The sequence below is a fragment of the Procambarus clarkii genome, chromosome 56, assembly GCF_040958095.1.
Source record: "Procambarus clarkii isolate CNS0578487 chromosome 56, FALCON_Pclarkii_2.0, whole genome shotgun sequence".
Lineage (NCBI taxonomy): Eukaryota > Metazoa > Arthropoda > Malacostraca > Decapoda > Cambaridae > Procambarus > Procambarus clarkii.
The window spans coordinates 22,582,319-22,599,640 of record NC_091205.1 but is presented as its reverse complement, the minus strand read 5'-3'; the positions used below and the strand labels follow the sequence as shown (position 1 = coordinate 22,599,640).

Here is a 17,322-nt window from a genome sequence, read left to right as displayed (position 1 = left end):
TTAATGCACAACTATGTTCTACCCACTTCAAGACTCCGAAACCAATATAGAAGCATCAAGAGGAAGTATGGGCCAATATGGAGGTATGGGTTCTTGAGAATATGCAGGCAGCGTCAATCAACAGCCTGTTGGACCAAGTTATCACACGTTAAGCTTGATCCCAGCCCGAGCTTGGGAAGTAGGAGAACTCCGAGAACCCACTCCAGGTATATTCAGATATACATCTAAATAACGCTATATACGGACTGGGGCTACGGCTTGATAAGTCTACACGTAAACTTGGGCTACAACTGCACCTGGATAGAGGCTACGACCACAGGAGGCTGCACACAACAGCCTGATATAAAAGCTGACAAATTAAAGAAGTCCGCAACATAAGACCTGAGACAGTTATCCTGGAAGACATTTGGGAAGTCGTAAGAATGTTTTATTGTCGATTATAACTTCAACAAGTGCGCATGCGCGTGTTGAGGTACTCACCTAAGTTTACTCACCTAAATGTGCTTGCAGAGTCCAGTGTTAGCTCACGTGACGCGCCTTAGGTGGCGGTCGCCTGGCTTACAATTGTGTAGGGTAGGTCTTGTCGAGGTCGAGGGAGCCGGTGGCTGAGCGGACAGAACACTGGACGCGTGATCCTGTGGTCCCGGGTTTGATCACGGGCGCCGGCGAGAAACAATGGGCAGAGTTTCTTTCACCCTGATGCCCCTGTTACCTAGCAGTAAATATTTACCTGGGAGTTAGTCAACTGTCACGGGCTGCTTCCTGGGGGTAGAGGCCTGGTCGAGAACCGGGCCGCGGGGACATTAAGCCCCGAAATCGTCTCAAGATAACCTCACAGCTCAGGAGAAGGGGGGGGGACCTTTCTGAGAGCGTGTGCCCAAATTGACAATAATCTTTTAAAATCTTATCTCGAGTGGTCGTGGATATTTGAGCCGTAGATTATAATGTATTATTATATTTGTATTTTATAACTTTTGTTAATGGGGAAAGAGAACAGAATGCTTGAAAGTATTCTTAAAGAAGTCTCTTTAGGTGTGGGAGTAGTTAACAGGTGGTATACAGTGAACAAGTTGAAAATCAGTATGTAATTGAAGCCACCCAGACAGTCAGCCAGCATGCTAGCCAGCCAGCCAGCCAACCAGCCAGCCAACTACCCACCCAGCCAGCCAGACAGTCAGCCTGCCATCCAGCCAGCCAGACAGTCAGCCTGCCATCCAGCCAGCCAGCCAGCCAGCCAGACAGTCAGCCAACCAGCCAACCAGCCAGCCAGCCAGCCAGCCAGCCAGCCAGCCAGACAGTCAGCCTGCCAGCCAACCAGTCAGCCAACCAACCAACCAACCAACCAACCAGCCAGCCAGCCAACCAACCAGCCAGCCAGCCAGCCAGCCAACCAACCAACCAACCAACCAACCATCCAACCAGCCAGCCAGCCAGCCAACCAGCCAGCCAACCACCCAACCAGCCAACCAACCAGCCAACCAGCCAGCCAGCCAGCCAACCAGCCAGCCAGCCAGCCAGCCAGCCAGCCAGCCAACCAACCAACCAACCAACCAACCACCCAGCCAGCCAGCCAGCCAGCCAGCCAACCAACCAACCAACCAACCAACCACCCAGCCAGCCAGCCAGCCAGCCAGCCAGCCAGCCAACCAGCCAGCCAGCCAGCCAGCCAGCCTACCAACCAACCAGCCTGCCAGCCAACCAGCCAGCCAGCCAACCAACCAACCAACCAACCAGCCAGCCAGCCAGCCAGCCAACCAGCCAGCCAGCCAGCCAACCAACCAACCAGCCAACCACCCACCCAAGCAACCAGCCAGCATCGTAATGAACCAGCACTTAATCAAAGATAGAGAGCGAGGGATCTGATATACCAACAGGTAATTACAGCCAGCAACGTCACGAACCCATTTTTCCACACCTTTAGAAACATGTCGTTAACAGATATTTCAATCAGCGCTTTTGCCACATTTCCTGATCTTATGGTGATTAGATATTAAACTAATCACACGTGAATTATTTTTGCGTGTCGGTCAATTAGGTCATTTTTTAGAATCGGTTTTTCACCTAATAATAAGTGAATATGCACTAGAATATTTTTGTTATATCTGTTAATTAAACTCACGCCACTATTAAATTACACGTTCAAAATTGACGTGTATTCATATTACATAACTGTAGTGTACTTCTTTATCTCTGATAGCTTTATAATTGGGTTATATTAACTCAGCATATTCATTTACTTACTGTGTATATATGTATATATATATATATATATATATATATATATATATATATATATATATATATATGTCGTACCTAGTAGCCAGAACTCACTTCTCAGCCTACTATTCAAGGCCCGATTTGCCTAATAAGCCAAGTTTTCCTGAATTAATATATTTACTATAATTTTTTTCTTATGAAATGATAAAGCAACCCTTTTCTCTATGTATGAGGTCAATTTTTTTTTATTGGAGTTAAAATTAACGTAGATATATGACCGAACCTAACCAACCCTACCTAACCTAACCTAACCTATATTTATAGGTAAGGTTAGGTTAGGTAGCCAAAAAAAGCTAGGTTAGGTTAGGTTAGGTAGGTTAGGTAGACGAAAAAACATTAATTCATGAAAACTTGGCTTATTAGGCAAATCGGGCCTTGAATAGTAGGCTGAGAAGTGCGTTCTGGCTATTAGGTACGACATATATATATATATATATATATATATATATATATATATATATATATATATATATATATATATATATATATATAGTCGGTTTCCTGTAGCACATAATAAAGGGATTATTGACAAAGTATTCTGAGTGTTCCAGTGCAATTGTTAACGTGTAGATACTGACTTACTGTGTATTTACTGACCTATTATGGATTTATTGATCTATTGTCTATTGACCTATTGTGTATAATTGATTTAATAATTTTATGAATAAGTTTCAATCGTGTTTGAAACTATAGACTGTATTAAATAATTGCTTATATATCTAGATTTCAATAATGCTTTTCCACACGAAAGCTTGAAAGACAAGGTAGACTGGGATGGTTCTGGAGACTGTCTTCAGACCGAATCAAGGCATAGCTTTTGCACGGGAACTTGGGGCCAGATTCACGAAGCAGTTACGCAAGCACTTACGAACCTGTACATCTTTTCTCAATCTTTGGCGGCTTTGTGTGCACAGTTGCCAACACCACAGAAACAGACTCACTGAAAAGTGTCAGGCATGGGTTGGATAAGTGCATTAAACGAATGGGAGAAATTGGATAAGAACAGTAGCTGGCTCGCATGGGATGATATTCTCATGGCATGGGATTCGACATATTCTCTTATTTTGAAGTCTTCGTGCAGGGTCGGAGTTCGATTCCCGATACTCCGAGTGGGTGGCGGGGCACCGTTCCTTAACTGTCTTCATATCTCAGTTTCTTGTTCTCATATCCCTTCCAATGATATGATTCATACTGGCTTAATGCTTCCTCTTGATAATTACCCTACTATGTCCCCCTCTCGTCCTCATACTCCTGTCCACCTATCCTCCATCCTCCCATTCCTAGTTACTTCCAATCCTTATCTCCTCTCTCCCTCGCTACTCTCATTTCATCTCTTTTTCCCTCCCTCGTTCTATTTTTAAATATTATATGAGCCGCCAAGATGTTAAATCCAACATCGCCCACGATAAAACTGGGAAGAACATGTCAGACACATAAGAAGAATTGCTTCTTGTATTGGAAACAGATAACCGGATGACCAGGCGAACCCACAGAGAGAGAGAGAGAGAGAGAGAGAGAGAGAGAGAGAGAGAGAGAGAGAGAGAGAGAGAGAGAGAGAGAGAGAGAGAGAGAGAGAGAGAGAGACCTCCGTGGTCAATTGGTGACCGTCTTAGATTTTCAATCGTAGGTTCCTGGTTCGTATTCCAAGCCGTAGCGGAAACAAACTGGCAGCATTTCCTTTCACCTAATGGACTGTTCACCTAGCAGTAAATAGGTACCGTGGCGTTAGACAGTTTCCGGGGGGCTGCATCTTGAGAATTGACAGTAGTTGGCATGGCAATTAAACTAATGAAACTATAGAGCAGAATGAGAAGACTGAAATGAACAAACTACACATATGTAAACATGATGATGTGACAGATGTGTGTCAGAACACATGTAGGAAGGGGAGAAGGTAAGCTGGGAGAGATGGGAAGGGGAGAAGGTAAGCTGGGAGAGATGGGAAGGGGAGAAGGTAAGCTGGGAGAGATGGGAAGGGGAGAAGGTAAGCTGGGAGAGATGGGAAGGGGAGAAGGGAAGCCGGGAGAGATGGGAAGGGGAGAAGGGAAGCCGGGAGAGATGGGAAGGGGAGAAGGTAAGCTGGGAGAGATGGGAAGGGGAGAAGGTAAGCTGGGAGAGATGGGAAGGGGAGAAGGTAAGCTGGGAGAGATGGGAAGGGGAGAAGCTAAGCTGGGAGAGATGGGAAGGAAGAAGGTAAGCTGGGAGAGATGGGAAGGGGAGAAGGTAAGCTGGGAGAGATGGGAAGGGGAGAAGGGAAGCCGGGAGAGTTGGGAAGGGGAGAAGGTAAGCTGGGAGAGATGGGAAGGGGAGGAGGGAAGCCGGGAGAGTTGGGAAGGGGAGAAGGTAAGCTGGGAGAGGCATCTTGATGACAGGGAAGACGAGAAGTTGATGAGATTAGAGGCGAGGGTGACCCGGCTGGTAGTGATGTCATTGGCCTTCGACGGCTGGATATCAAGGCCGCCTCGGGTGATGAAATTGAAAAAGAGAAATAGCCTAAGAGAAATCTATGTGATAAATAATATTTAGAGGCTCACACCTGATCACTCTCTCATCTAACTACACATAAATATCTGAGTACACTCACACATCTGACCACGCTTACACACATCTGACTACATTCATACATCAGCTTACAGCCATAGAAGCTCCCGAAGATGCTGTTTATATAAACCTTTTCCCCCATTTTGTATTGTCTCCTTAATTATTGGCAATTCTCCTATCTCTTCTTGTTTACCTCTTCCTCCCTATTATCTCTACATTCGCCCTCCCGTCTACTATATCCTTTCCCTTAACTCCTTTTTCCAAATCATATCTTCTTTGCTTTTTAATCTTAATTTGTTATTTTTATCTTTTTCCACTTCACAATCCTCCTTATCCTCCTCTTATTCCCGTTTCTTCCTCATCCTCCTTATTCCTCCGTCGCCGGATCAGCCAATCATCTTATTCCTGTAGAAGTTGAGACAGTTTTGCCCAGTCTTAAGATTACATTCTCAATTGGTAAAGTGGTTACCGGACATGAGATGTTCTGCCCCAGTGCGGAGTTGGGCTTCATTTCCTAGTGACAGGGAGGAAACTTAGGTTTTCTTCAACTTGTGGCCAGTTCGACCTTCCACGATCTTGTGGGATCCTCCTCGTAGTGTCGGCTGATCCTCTGTGATCGCCTTGGTCCAGTGCGGGCGAACACAGCCTCTTTTGACTGCGAAATTGCATTTTCTGAGTTATCTTCGTAGATCCTATTTGCTTTGGGTCTGTGTTGTGGTACGTTCTTTTTGGGTCTGTGTTGTGGTACGTTCTTTTTTGAGTTTGTGTTGTGGTACGTTCTTTTTGGGTCTGTGTTGTGGTACGTTCTTTTTGGGTCTGTGTTGTGGTACGTTCTTTTGGGTTCGTGTTGTGGTACGTTCTTTTTGGGTTTGTGTTGTGGTACGTTCTTTTGGGTTTGTGTTGTGGTACGTTCTTTTTGGGTCTGTGTTGTGGTACGTTCTTTTTGGGTTTGTGTTGTGGTACGTTCTTTTTGGGTTTGTGTTGTGGTACGTTATTTTTGGGTTTGTGTTGTGGTACGTTCTTTTTGGGTCTGTGTTGTGGTACGTTCTTTTTGGGTCTGTGTTGTGGTACGTACTTTTGGGTCTGTGTTGTGGTACGTTCTTTTTGGGTCTGTGTTGTGGTACGTTCTTTTTGGGTCTGTGTTGTGGTACGTTCTTTTTGGGTCTGTGTTGTGGTACGTACTTTTGGGTCTGTGTTGTGGTACGTTCTTTTTGGGTCTGTGTTGTGGTACGTTCTTTTTGGGTCTGTGTTGTGGTACGTTCTTTTTGGGTCTGTGTTGTGGTACGTTCTTTTTGGGTCTGTGTTGTGGTACGTTCTTTTTGGGTCTGTGTTGTGGTACGTTCTTTTTGGGTCTGTGTTGTGGTACGTTCTTTTTGGGTCTGTGTTGTGGTACGTTCTTTTTGGGTCTGTGTTGCGTTTGCATATTTTGTGTCAGTTTGCACCACTTAAAGCTAATTTCTCCGATATCTTTATTTCTTAAATATTCGGTTGAGACGAGGGCAGGGAGCTGTCAGAGGAAAGTGCCAAGTCATTACAGATATATAGCTCTGGGAAGGGATAAGGATTTGGGATGGGAACGGGGTGGGTGGGGGGGGGGGAGGGAATGGTGCCCAACCATTGGTGGACGGTCTTGAACGCCGACCTGCATGAAGCGAGACCGTCGCTCTTCCGTCCAATCCAAGTGGCTCGGTTGAGACGAGAAACTTCTTTCCACTTCGGATCCTGTACAGTTATATGGTCTGTGTTAAGACGTCAAGGTCATGACCCCTGGAATCATCTGATTCCTGACCCCTAACACCACCTGACCCCTAACACCACCTGACCCCTCACTCCACCTGACCCCTCACTCCACCTGACTGACACTTGACATGTTACCCTCGGGGACCTGACGATATCGGCTGTCACATGCAGAGGTTGACAAGGCGAGCGAAGTTGGAAAGTGTCCATGGCTTTCATCATAAGCTTCTTAACCCACTAAGGTGTCGCCACTCCGTCTGGGTGCCGGAGGAAGGTGTGTGTTGGGAGGGCGTACTGGAAGGAGGGCAGAGAGGATAAATAAATGAGCGACACGCTAATAAACGACAATAATACAGAAAAATCTGGTTAAACGAAAAGGTGAAGGATCACTTAATAGCGGTGTCCAATCACTTAAACCAGCAGGGGATCGAACGCCGACCTGTGAAAAGTGAGCCCATTTGTTGTCAACGGTTGCATGTTTGACACTACGGCTTGGTTCTAAATTTCAAGTTTTTTTTCCAGCCTGCAGCGGCGAGGACAGAGTCTTTCTGTTTTACCTCCGTGTGTGCATAAATAAATTAATTGGTGTTATTAGTAGCGTAGTCTATTTGTCCTGTTAGATAAGCAACTCGTAAGCTTGTAAGATTCGTGCTTTCTCTCGTGTCCATGTACTCTCTCTCTCTCTCTCTCTCTCTCTCTCTCTCTCTCTCTCTCTCTCTCTCTCTCTCTCTCTCTCTCTCTCTTTGAGCGTCCTATGACACTCTTCCTCCCCTGCTCTAACCTTTCTTATTCATCGTTCTTGCCTCCTCCTGCTCCCCCCTCCCCCCCCCCCTCTCCATTGCCAACAGCTGAAAGTGACGTCACGTGATTTATATTCTCATAGTGCCAACCTTCCCAGTTTCCAGTGAGTCTGTCGCTTAAGGTCAGCTGGTTGGTGGTCTTTGGGAACCTTTCACTGGGAGCAAATGCTCGAGTCTAGCCCCATCTATTCCCACATAGCGTCTTCCTTTACTTACACCTATCCAGTCCATGTACACGCATCCATCACGATCCACGATCCACGATATTCACGATCCATCCATCCAACCAAGTCCTTGTATCCACTCGCCCGTCATCTCTATCCATCTGTTCAGAGCGTGTATCTGACAGTGCTGTGAGAGCCTCGTTTACGTGTGACAGAGTGTAGGATTGGTCAGATGATTACGGTCAGGTAAATATTGGAGTTACGGGCTAGCACGCGAGCCTTCGTCGGGGGCGTCCGTCCTTATGACAGCTCCTCTCAGCCTCGTTAAGGAGACAAAGAGTTATTACGAATATAATTCACGGTATTCATCGAACAGAAGAATGCTCGCAGAATTCTCTCATTCCGCTCAACATCATTTGTCCGATGAGTACAATGGTATTTGGATTGATGATATTTGTTCCGATGATAAAAGAAGTATTTTCCCCGAACTGAGCAAAGCAAGCAAATCTCTTCAAGATTTCTTCAGCAAACTACAATTTTTCGTTTAAAGATTTGTTCATGGATGTGTAAATCTTATTATAGTACAGATCGTCCACTTTTGTTAAATATGGACTCTTTTAACATCTGCAAACTTCTTTAACCCCAAAAATATTACTTTTTTATTAATCATTGCTCTAAAAAATTCTATAAATATCGTCTCTAAAGAGGTAGAAATTGATTGGAAATAAAGTTAGGTGGGCGCTCTGAATCCTTCAATGCATGTATTGAAGCCGCTCCTTATATAGTCTTATATACGTGCAGTAATGAACAGCGTTCAATGCCTTGCACTTGAGCTGCTTGCTCTTCTGGAAATGTCTTATTTTTTGTAATTTTGTAACACACTTTTGATATGCTTTTTACCTAACTGTTTCCGCTCTTGTTCCCTCTTTATATAACGTCTTGTGCCCCGATCCTTTCCTCTTGTTCCCTCCTTTGTGGACTCCATGTGACCAGAGGTCTTCCTCTTGATCTCCCTCTTGTGGGACTCCATGTGACCAGAGGTCTTCCTCTTGATCTCCCTCTTGTGGGACTCCATGTGATCAGAGGTCTTCCTCTTCATCCCCCTCTTGTGGGACTCCATGTGACGAGAAATCTTCCTCTTGATCCCCCTCTTGTGGGACTCCATGTGACGAGAAATCTTCCTCTTGATCCCCCCTCTTGTGGGACTCCATGTGACCAGAGGTCTTCCTCTTGATCTCCCTCTTGTGGGACTCCATGTGACGAGAAATCTTCCTCTTGATCCCCCTCTTGTGGGACTCCATGTGACGAGAAATCTTCCTCTTGATCCCCCCTCTTGTGGGACTCCATGTGACCAGAGGTCTTCCTCTTGATCTCCCTCTTGTGGGACTCCATGTGACGAGAAATCTTTCTCTTGATCTCCCTCTTGTGGGACTCCATGTGATCAGAGGTCTTCCTCTTGATCTCCCTCTTGTGGGACTCCATGTGATCAGAGGTCTTCCTCTTCATCCCCCTCTTGTGGGACTCCATGTGACCAGAGGTCTTCCTCTTGATCTCCCTCTTGTGGGACTCCATGTGACGAGAAATCTTCCTCTTGATCCCCCTCTTGTGGGACTCCATGTGACGAGAAATCTTCCTCTTGATCCCCCCTCTTGTGGGACTCCATGTGACCAGAGGTCTTCCTCTTGATCTCCCTCTTGTGGGACTCCATGTGACGAGAAATCTTTCTCTTGATCTCCCTCTTGTGGGACTCCATGTGATCAGAGGTCTTCCTCTTGATCTCCCTCTTGTGGGACTCCATGTGATCAGAGGTCTTCCTCTTGATCTTCCTCTTGTGGGACTCCATGTGATCAGAGGTCTTCCTCTTGATCTCCCTCTTGTGGGACTCCATGTGATCAGAGGTCTTCCTCTTGATCTCCCTCTTGTGGGACTCCATGTGATCAGAGGTCTTCCTCTTGATCTCCCTCTTGTGGGACTCCATGTGATCAGAGGTCTTCCTCTTCATCCCCCTCTTGTGGGACTCCATGTGATCAGAGGTCTTCCTCTTGATCTCCCTCTTGTGGGACTCCATGTGACGAAAAGTCTTCCTCTTGATCTAGACTTTTCCAGGCTTATGCCACATTATCAGCAAGAACATAAATATTGACAAATCCCTCGCGAGTGGTCCATATATCGCGGTCCTTATCACACGGAGACGTGAGGGGATATTGTGAGTGAGGTGTGAGGAGGAGCAGTGAAGGTCGGTGTGTTATCTGCTGAAGGTCTCCTGTGTTTAGGGAGGTGTTCATTTTAACCACAGATGGCGTCTCCATCGAGGGCTCTGAAGTTGTTGGGTATTCGTGCAAGTTAATTCTTGGCTCCACGAGTGTGTGTGTGTGTGTGTGTGTGTGTATGTGTGTGTGTGTGTGTGTGTGTGTGTGTGTGTGTGTGTGTGTGTGTGTGTGTGTGTGTGTGTGTTTATGTATGTGTGTGTGTGTGTGTGTGTGTGTGTACATTCACCTAGTTGTATTCACCTAGTTGTGCTTGCGGGGGTTGAGCTCTGCTCTTTCGGCCCGCCTATCAACTAATAATCAATCAACATTTTTCACACACACACACAGGAAGCAGCCCGTAACAGCTGTCCAATTCCCAGGTACCTATTTACTGCTAGGTAACAGAGGCATCAGTGTGAAAGAAACTGCCCATTTTGTTTCTATCATCACCGGGAATCGAACCTGGACCCTAGGATTACGAGTCCAGAGCGCTGTCCACTCAGCTATCAGGCCCCCTGATAGTGTGTAGGCATCTATGTCAACGTCCCGAAAATGGCACAGTGCCAATCCAAGGATTAAACAGCTGTACAACATGAGGTTTCGCAAGTCTTCATAAAGGCCATATTCTTGTATGAAAATAAATCGAGAAGGGGAAGTAAGAGTTTATTTAATCTTTTGGCCTTTATAGAGATATCTTTTTTGTGTAGTTTTCTGTATCTATGATCAGTTACTGTAGTTGAATACATGCGATGGTGACACTGGCAATAAGGTCAATTAAAAGATGTATCAGAAAGTAAGTGATCGTTAGACGCGATGAAGCATATTGGACGCTTATTAGCGTGTGTTCAGACTACTGGAGAGCGGCGGAGCCTTGTTTGTTAACTCAGTGTTCAAGAGAGTACAATTACTCCTAATTAACGAGGATAATCCTGTCGTGTTTAAATCAAAATTCTTTGTGTATTTACCTATTTGTGCCGTCAAGATGGAGCTTTTAGCTTTAGGACCCCGCCTTTCCAACTGCCGGTTGTCTAAATGTAATGATTCCTTATTTCCCCATTATATCTACTAGACCAACAACTAACTGTCCCTAGGGCGCAACCCACAACAGCTGTGTAGCTCCCAGGTACCTATTTACTGCTAGGCGAAGGGAAACTTTACCTAAACGCTTCTGTCCTACCGCGGGGATCGAACCTGCTATCTTCAATTGTGACCATGCGGGTTAGCCAACTGCACCACAGTTGTGAGTGGCATTTGTTATTGAATATTGTTTACAGTATGTGAAGAGAGCTGTATACTTCTGGTTTACTTATATTTTGGATAATAAAGTTCCATGTGTTTGTTTTCTCCGCTACTAATGAAAACTGAACGTCGCAGACTAACATTATGATGCTCGTGAGTGAGTAATTCCTTGTAACTAGGTGGAAAGCAACAGCGGGGTGCAGGTGAAGGCTAGGAGGGCTTCCCGCCAGTGTTCACCACCAGATAATCAAGCGCGGGTGCATGGCGGGAGTATCATCAGTTGGCTCACGAGCGCGCATATTCGCCTTGCGCAGGTTAAACATACATTCAGAGCCCGGATTTTCTGTTAAATCTTTCAGTAACATTCTTGGTAAGGAGTATATATATCCTTTGCCTACTGGCTATTAGGCAAGGGATGTATACTCCGAGAGGTGTATCTCGCGTCTCGGTATATATACACTAACAGATTAACTTCAGAACTAACTTGTTATGCTGGTGGTTAGTAAACTATTGTGGTGGGCTTGTTAACCCTCCAGTGGTTGATTGGTCTTCAGCCCAACACCATGCCATACCTGTTAGTAGATTTTCCTCCAGAGGCGTTAAATTGTGACCGCAGGGTCACAATTGAAGATAGCAGGTTCGATCCCCGCGGTATGACAGAAGCGTTTGGGTAAAGTTTCCCTTCGCCTAGCAGTAAACACCGACAATAGTATGTGTTAAAACAATTAATAACAGAGTATGTTAGGGCTCAGAGTGTTGACCAGTGCGCTCTCGAGTCGTTAACACCAGTTATGTTCTTGGTCGGAGTATCAGATGAACTGGTGTGCTGGAGTTTTGTCTCATTTTCTTCTTTCATTCTGATGCTGACACTAGGTTCAGCTCTCTGGCTCACCTCGTCTCACCTCTCACATTTTGTATTTCTGGTACTTTTGAAGTTTTCGTGTTGTGCTTGAGGTGTTTTGAAGCATCGTGGTGGTGGCGTAGGCCTCGTGTGGGTGGTGCATTGGGCCTTTATTGGTCATTTTGCCAGCGTCAGGAAGGCTGTTCGTATTGTTGGCATCTGTGTGTGTGTGTAATTACCTAAGTGTAGTTACAGGATGAGAGCTACGCTCGTGGTGTGTGTGTGTGTGTGTGTGTGTTTTGCGAGTTCCCGTGTATCTCTATAAATGTTTTGAAGGCGCCTTTGCATGCTTGTTACAAGATATGTTTGTAAGCACTTGTTCATGCCCTCAGGCGTGTGCTTGTCTGAACAACGTTGTTACTGCATTTTAAAATGGCAGAAGTTGACGCTCGTAAATCCCCCAGTTACAAGCTAACAAGCAAATGAGGTACAATTCCATTTTGTTGAAGTCCAGCGCTATACAATTATTTATAAGTACATGTAGTCATCATTAATTAGCCTTAATAATTTAACTACTGGTTTTAAGTTCCCTCTCCTTCTAGTTATAACTGTGAATGATCGAGTATAACAATGAAATGAAAATGGGGTAGTGTTTGCGCTAAATATGTCGAATATATTAGTATATTTTGGTAGTAGTCTTTCTTGTAGACATATGTTGTTGAATATGACCGAAAGGATAAGATTAATGATTCTAACACGAATCTTCTCAATATTTCTTATGTTTTTCTTTACTCTCGAGGGAAGTTGAAAAATTAACTCTCCAAAGTTCATTTTCACACTTTATTATGGTCTGACGCCTAGGGATGCGTTTTGCAAGGCACTACTTACATTTTCAAAGACAAATTTACCATGTATTTGCAAAGGTTTATATTCTCTTTGGGTGAGGTGGTATAGGACGTGATTGAGATGAACAAGTGGATGAAACATAATGGATATTAATAGATATGCTTATGTTCATGTATGATGAACATAGGCAGCGTATGTTCATGCTGCTACTGGCTCTGTGTTGGTTCGGGGTCTTGAGGTGGGTAGAATGTAATTATGTGTTAACTGGTTGTTGATTGCTGGTCTTGACTTTTTGATGTGTAGCGCCTCGCTGATGTCGAGTCTCCTGTTGTCGTTATACCTGTCGATTATTTCAGTGTTGCTTCTTAAGATGTCTCTGTTGATGGTCTGGTTGTGTGAGGAGATTATACGCTCCTTGAAGGAACCCTGTTGCTTGTACATTGGTAATCGCCTAGAAAGAGACGTTGTTGTCTTGCCTATATACTGAGATCTTTGGGGCTGACAGTCCCCAAGTGGGCATGTGAAGGCATAGACGACGTTGGTCTCTTTTAAGGCGTTCTGTTTGGTGTCTGGAGAGTTCTTCAGAAGTAGATTGGCGGTCTTCTCTTTTTTGTAGTAAATTGTTAATTGTATTGTCTAGAAGATACAATACTACTTGAAGGATTGGAAGCAATTGAGAGGGGATGGAGTTATCAGGGGGAAAGCGTCAGGCCATTACAACTATATAGCACATGGAAGGGGTCAGGATAAATATTTGGGATGGAACGGAGGGGAAGGAATGGTGTCCAACCACTTGGACAGTCGGGGATTGAACGCTGACCTGCATTGAAACGAGACCGTCGCTCTAATGTCCAGACCAGGAAGCAATTAAGAATAACCGCTGATAACGACGTGGGTTAATTCTCTCTGCGATTATGGATGTCTCCAGTCTCTTGCAAGGTCATTGAAGGTCAAAAGGTCATCCGCGTCCCTGCTGAGTCATGTGTTATTAAAATAAGACTTCAATGCAACATTTGCTATACGTTTATGATACATTGTTTTTTTTTTTACAAATACACATTTAAACTCTCACACACTCACACATTCACTCACTCACTCACTCACTCACTCACTCACTCACTCACTCACTCACTCACTCACTCACTCACACACTCACACACACACACACACACACACACACACACACACACACACACACACACACACACACACACACACACACACACACATTTTGATGTTATATATATATATATATATATATATATATATATATATATATATATATATATATATATATAATATATATATATATATATATGTCGTACCTAGTAGCCAGAACGCACTTCTCAGCCTACTATGCAAGGCCCGATTTGCCTAATAAGCCAGGTTTTCCTGAATTAATATATTTTCTCTATTTTTTTTCTTATGAAATGATAAAGCTACCCATTTCATTATGTATGAGGTCAATTTTTTTTAATTGGAGTTAAAATTAACGTAGATAAATGACCGAACCTAACCAACCCTACCTAACCTAACCTAACCTAGGAGGTCGGTCGGCCGAGCGGACAGCACGCGGGACTTGTGATCCTGTGGTCCTGGGTTCGATCCCAGGCGCCGGCGAGAAACAATGGGCAGAGTTTCTTTCACCCTATGCCCCTGTTACCTAGCAGTAAAATAGGTACCTGGGTGTTAGTCAGCTGTCACGGGCTGCTTCCTGGGGGTGGAGGCCTGGTCGAGGACCGGGCCGCGGGGACACTAAAGCCCCGAAATCATCTCAAGATAACCTCAAGATAACCTATCTCTATAGGTTAGGTTAGGTTAGGTAGCCGAAAAAGTTAGGTTAGGTTAGGTTAGGTAGGTTTGGTAGTCGAAAAACAATTAATTCATGAAAACTTGGCTTATTAGGCAAATCGGGCCTTGCATAGTAGGCTGAGAAGTACGTTCTGGCTACTAGGTACGACATATATATATATATATATATATATATATATATATATATATATATATATATATATATATATATATATATATATATATATATCAACCCATTCTTTTGTTTAGATAGTACTTTTTGTAACTGTTAGGTTAGATTTATTCGAAACATAAATATAAAATCTTTTGCGATTTATCCAAATTCAGTGGTACCAAATTTGACCATCTAATTGTCCATTACGTCAATATGTGAACGATGGCACACATCGTTACTATAAGTGCTAAACTGTACAGTGGGCTTACGTATAATATATCTAATATAAAATATAAATGTTTGTGTGTTTCTCCATATAATATTTACCACGTGTTTTCCTCCGGCAGGTGAGGGTGAACATGAACAAATGTTGAACTAACAAAGACATCCTGACCTGGCAGTTACTGTCACCCTGACAGGTGAGTACCAACACCTGCTCCTGTCATGACCTGGACAGGTGTGACATCATGTTGTCACCTGTCATTCCTTGCCAGCGTTTCTCATGTCTCGGATGGAAATCGATAAGAAAATGTGATAAAAAGTGAGTTAATTTTGAAATGTCTTCACCTTAGTAGCTCACTAACTTTGCTGTACCTGTAATGTTTACGTACTTGAAGTAATTGTTGATGGGGTACCTGTACTTGGGAAAGAGATGGTGAGGGATGGTGATGGTGGTGGTGATGAAGATGGTGCCCTGGCCTCACTGCCCTCTGGCCTCTCCCCTCTCTGTCCTCTCTACCCCTCCCCCCTGCACCACCTCTCCCCTAAACCCTCCCCTCCACCAACCTCCCCCCTATCCCCCCCCCTCTACGTGTGATTAAGTCGTCTCTGCAGATATTGTTTAATCCTATTTTTATATCAATTTACCCAAGACATTTTCCTTGACAGTGGCCATCTTGTTGGGCAGTTTGATCACAGATTACCGTTCTTGAGCAGGTCACGGAATACGGATTGCCAATAATGTGGCCAGAGTTGTATTATGTTTATTTAGGGCTTTGAAGGCAGGGGATTAGGAGTAAATATTAAGATAGCAAGGGGAAGGTGCATGGGGCAATGACGGTATGCTGAGAGAGAGAGAGAGAGAGAGAGAGAGAGAGAGAGAGAGAGAGAGAGAGAGAGAGAGAGAGAGAGAGAGAGAGAGAGAGACCATACGAGGCAGCTCCTATTTATAACCACTAATGGGTTATGGACCCATAAAATAAAAGCTACATAAATAGGCCCACACGTGGATAATAATTGCATAAGATAGTAGACATTAACAATGAATTAGTGAGACAAATGTGTATCAATATTCCTACTCAAATCGTCCTTTAACTGATCAATCAAAAATTGATCTAAATTATATAAACCACTACTAATGCTCATTATTAGTGATCATAATATTGATATTAATATCATATTTTATGATATTAATCATAAATATATTATTATCAATATCTATGGCTGCCTGCCTGGAATATTTTCATGACTTTTTAAAATAATTCTTTAGTGAATTTGCATAAATTTGTTAAGTGAGGGTTACAGCACGGAGGTACCGTGGTATTATATGAATTATGTGTTTTAAATACCGGCCAATTACCCCTAGTTATTTGCGAGGGCTTCGTTCTTTAGGTTAAAAGTTTGAGTGAAGCTTGGTATGATTGTGGTTGGTTGTGGGGGTGGTTGTATTGTTGGTTGTTGTGGGGCGTTGTGGTGGTGGTTGTAATGCTGATGGGGTGGTTGTAGTTGTTGTGGTTGGAGGTTGTAGGAGTGGTGGTGGCTGTGATGGGTGGTGATAGTTGTTGTGGTGGTAGTGGTGGTGGTGGCGGTCATGGTGGCGTTGATGGTGGAGATGTGGGGGAGGTGGTGGTGGTAACAACCCAAAGTGGTGACCAAGCTGTTCAGAGTACCGGCGGGGGTGAAGCTGAACACACCAGGTGACGACAAGGAAGGTAGAATGTACCAGGAGCCACCAAGTACATTCACAACCTCTTACGAAACCTGTAGATCATTCCCTAATCCTAGTGGCTTTGTTTACATTAAACAGTTTACTCGAAGCACTACGAGGCTGTTTATAACAATAACCAATGGGTTGTAAAGTTTCAAAGCTAAAACATTGTTACCTAGACCTTAATGCCTCCAGCCTAGGTCATATAACATAACTGTTGGTGGTATTGTGTGGTGGGCAGTTGTTGGACATCACCTGCATTGAATTCACAGGTGATCAGACTAGCAGGTGTTTGGTCATACCCTTGTAGTTACTGCTCCCTCTGGTAGTTTGTTGAGTCCATTACTATTTCTCTCCACTTGTTACAGGGGTATTTTGGAAGGTTCGTGTGTTCTTTAAGTTCAGGTGTTCATGTGTTCTTCAAGTTAATGTGTTCTTTAAGGTTGCAAGAGACCTCCCGGAGGGAGAGGCTGGTGTAAGGCTTGTCAGGGTAATGAACGGTATTATGAAACTTGCAACACAAGTATTTCTATTCGTCTTTTGTTGACCTAAGTGTTTGTGGTTCCGTATAAGTGCTTCCCTATCAGTTTTTACCTATCAGTAACTCCGGGGTAGCAAGGTATAGCTCCTTAATGCCCCGACTACCAGCCGTGTTGTGTGTGTGTAGAGTTACGGGTTATTTTCCGGCACCAAGTGAGGCACTTTATGATTTTCATGTAAATGTTCAGCATTTTT

At 44.2% G+C, this 17,322-nt stretch overlaps 3 protein-coding genes across 3 annotated transcripts in view; 1 reads left to right on the top strand and 2 right to left on the bottom strand.

The window, feature by feature from the left end:
• The window catches only part of LOC123770736 (uncharacterized), a 758,174-nt gene that overhangs the window by 555,558 nt on the left and 185,294 nt on the right, over positions 1-17,322 (top strand).
• On the bottom strand, positions 5,363-8,618 carry LOC138353209 (uncharacterized). The gene is made up of 4 exons (XM_069306089.1): positions 8,420-8,618; positions 6,434-6,540; positions 6,001-6,224; positions 5,363-5,552 (listed from the first exon to the last, which is right to left on the bottom strand). The coding sequence occupies exons 1-4, from the start codon at positions 8,616-8,618 to the stop codon at positions 5,363-5,365; spliced, it is 720 nt and encodes a 239-aa protein (XP_069162190.1).
• LOC138353208 (putative uncharacterized protein DDB_G0292636) lies at positions 9,006-9,587 on the bottom strand. Its single transcript, XM_069306088.1, has one exon. The coding sequence runs from the start codon at positions 9,585-9,587 to the stop codon at positions 9,006-9,008; it is 582 nt and encodes a 193-aa protein (XP_069162189.1).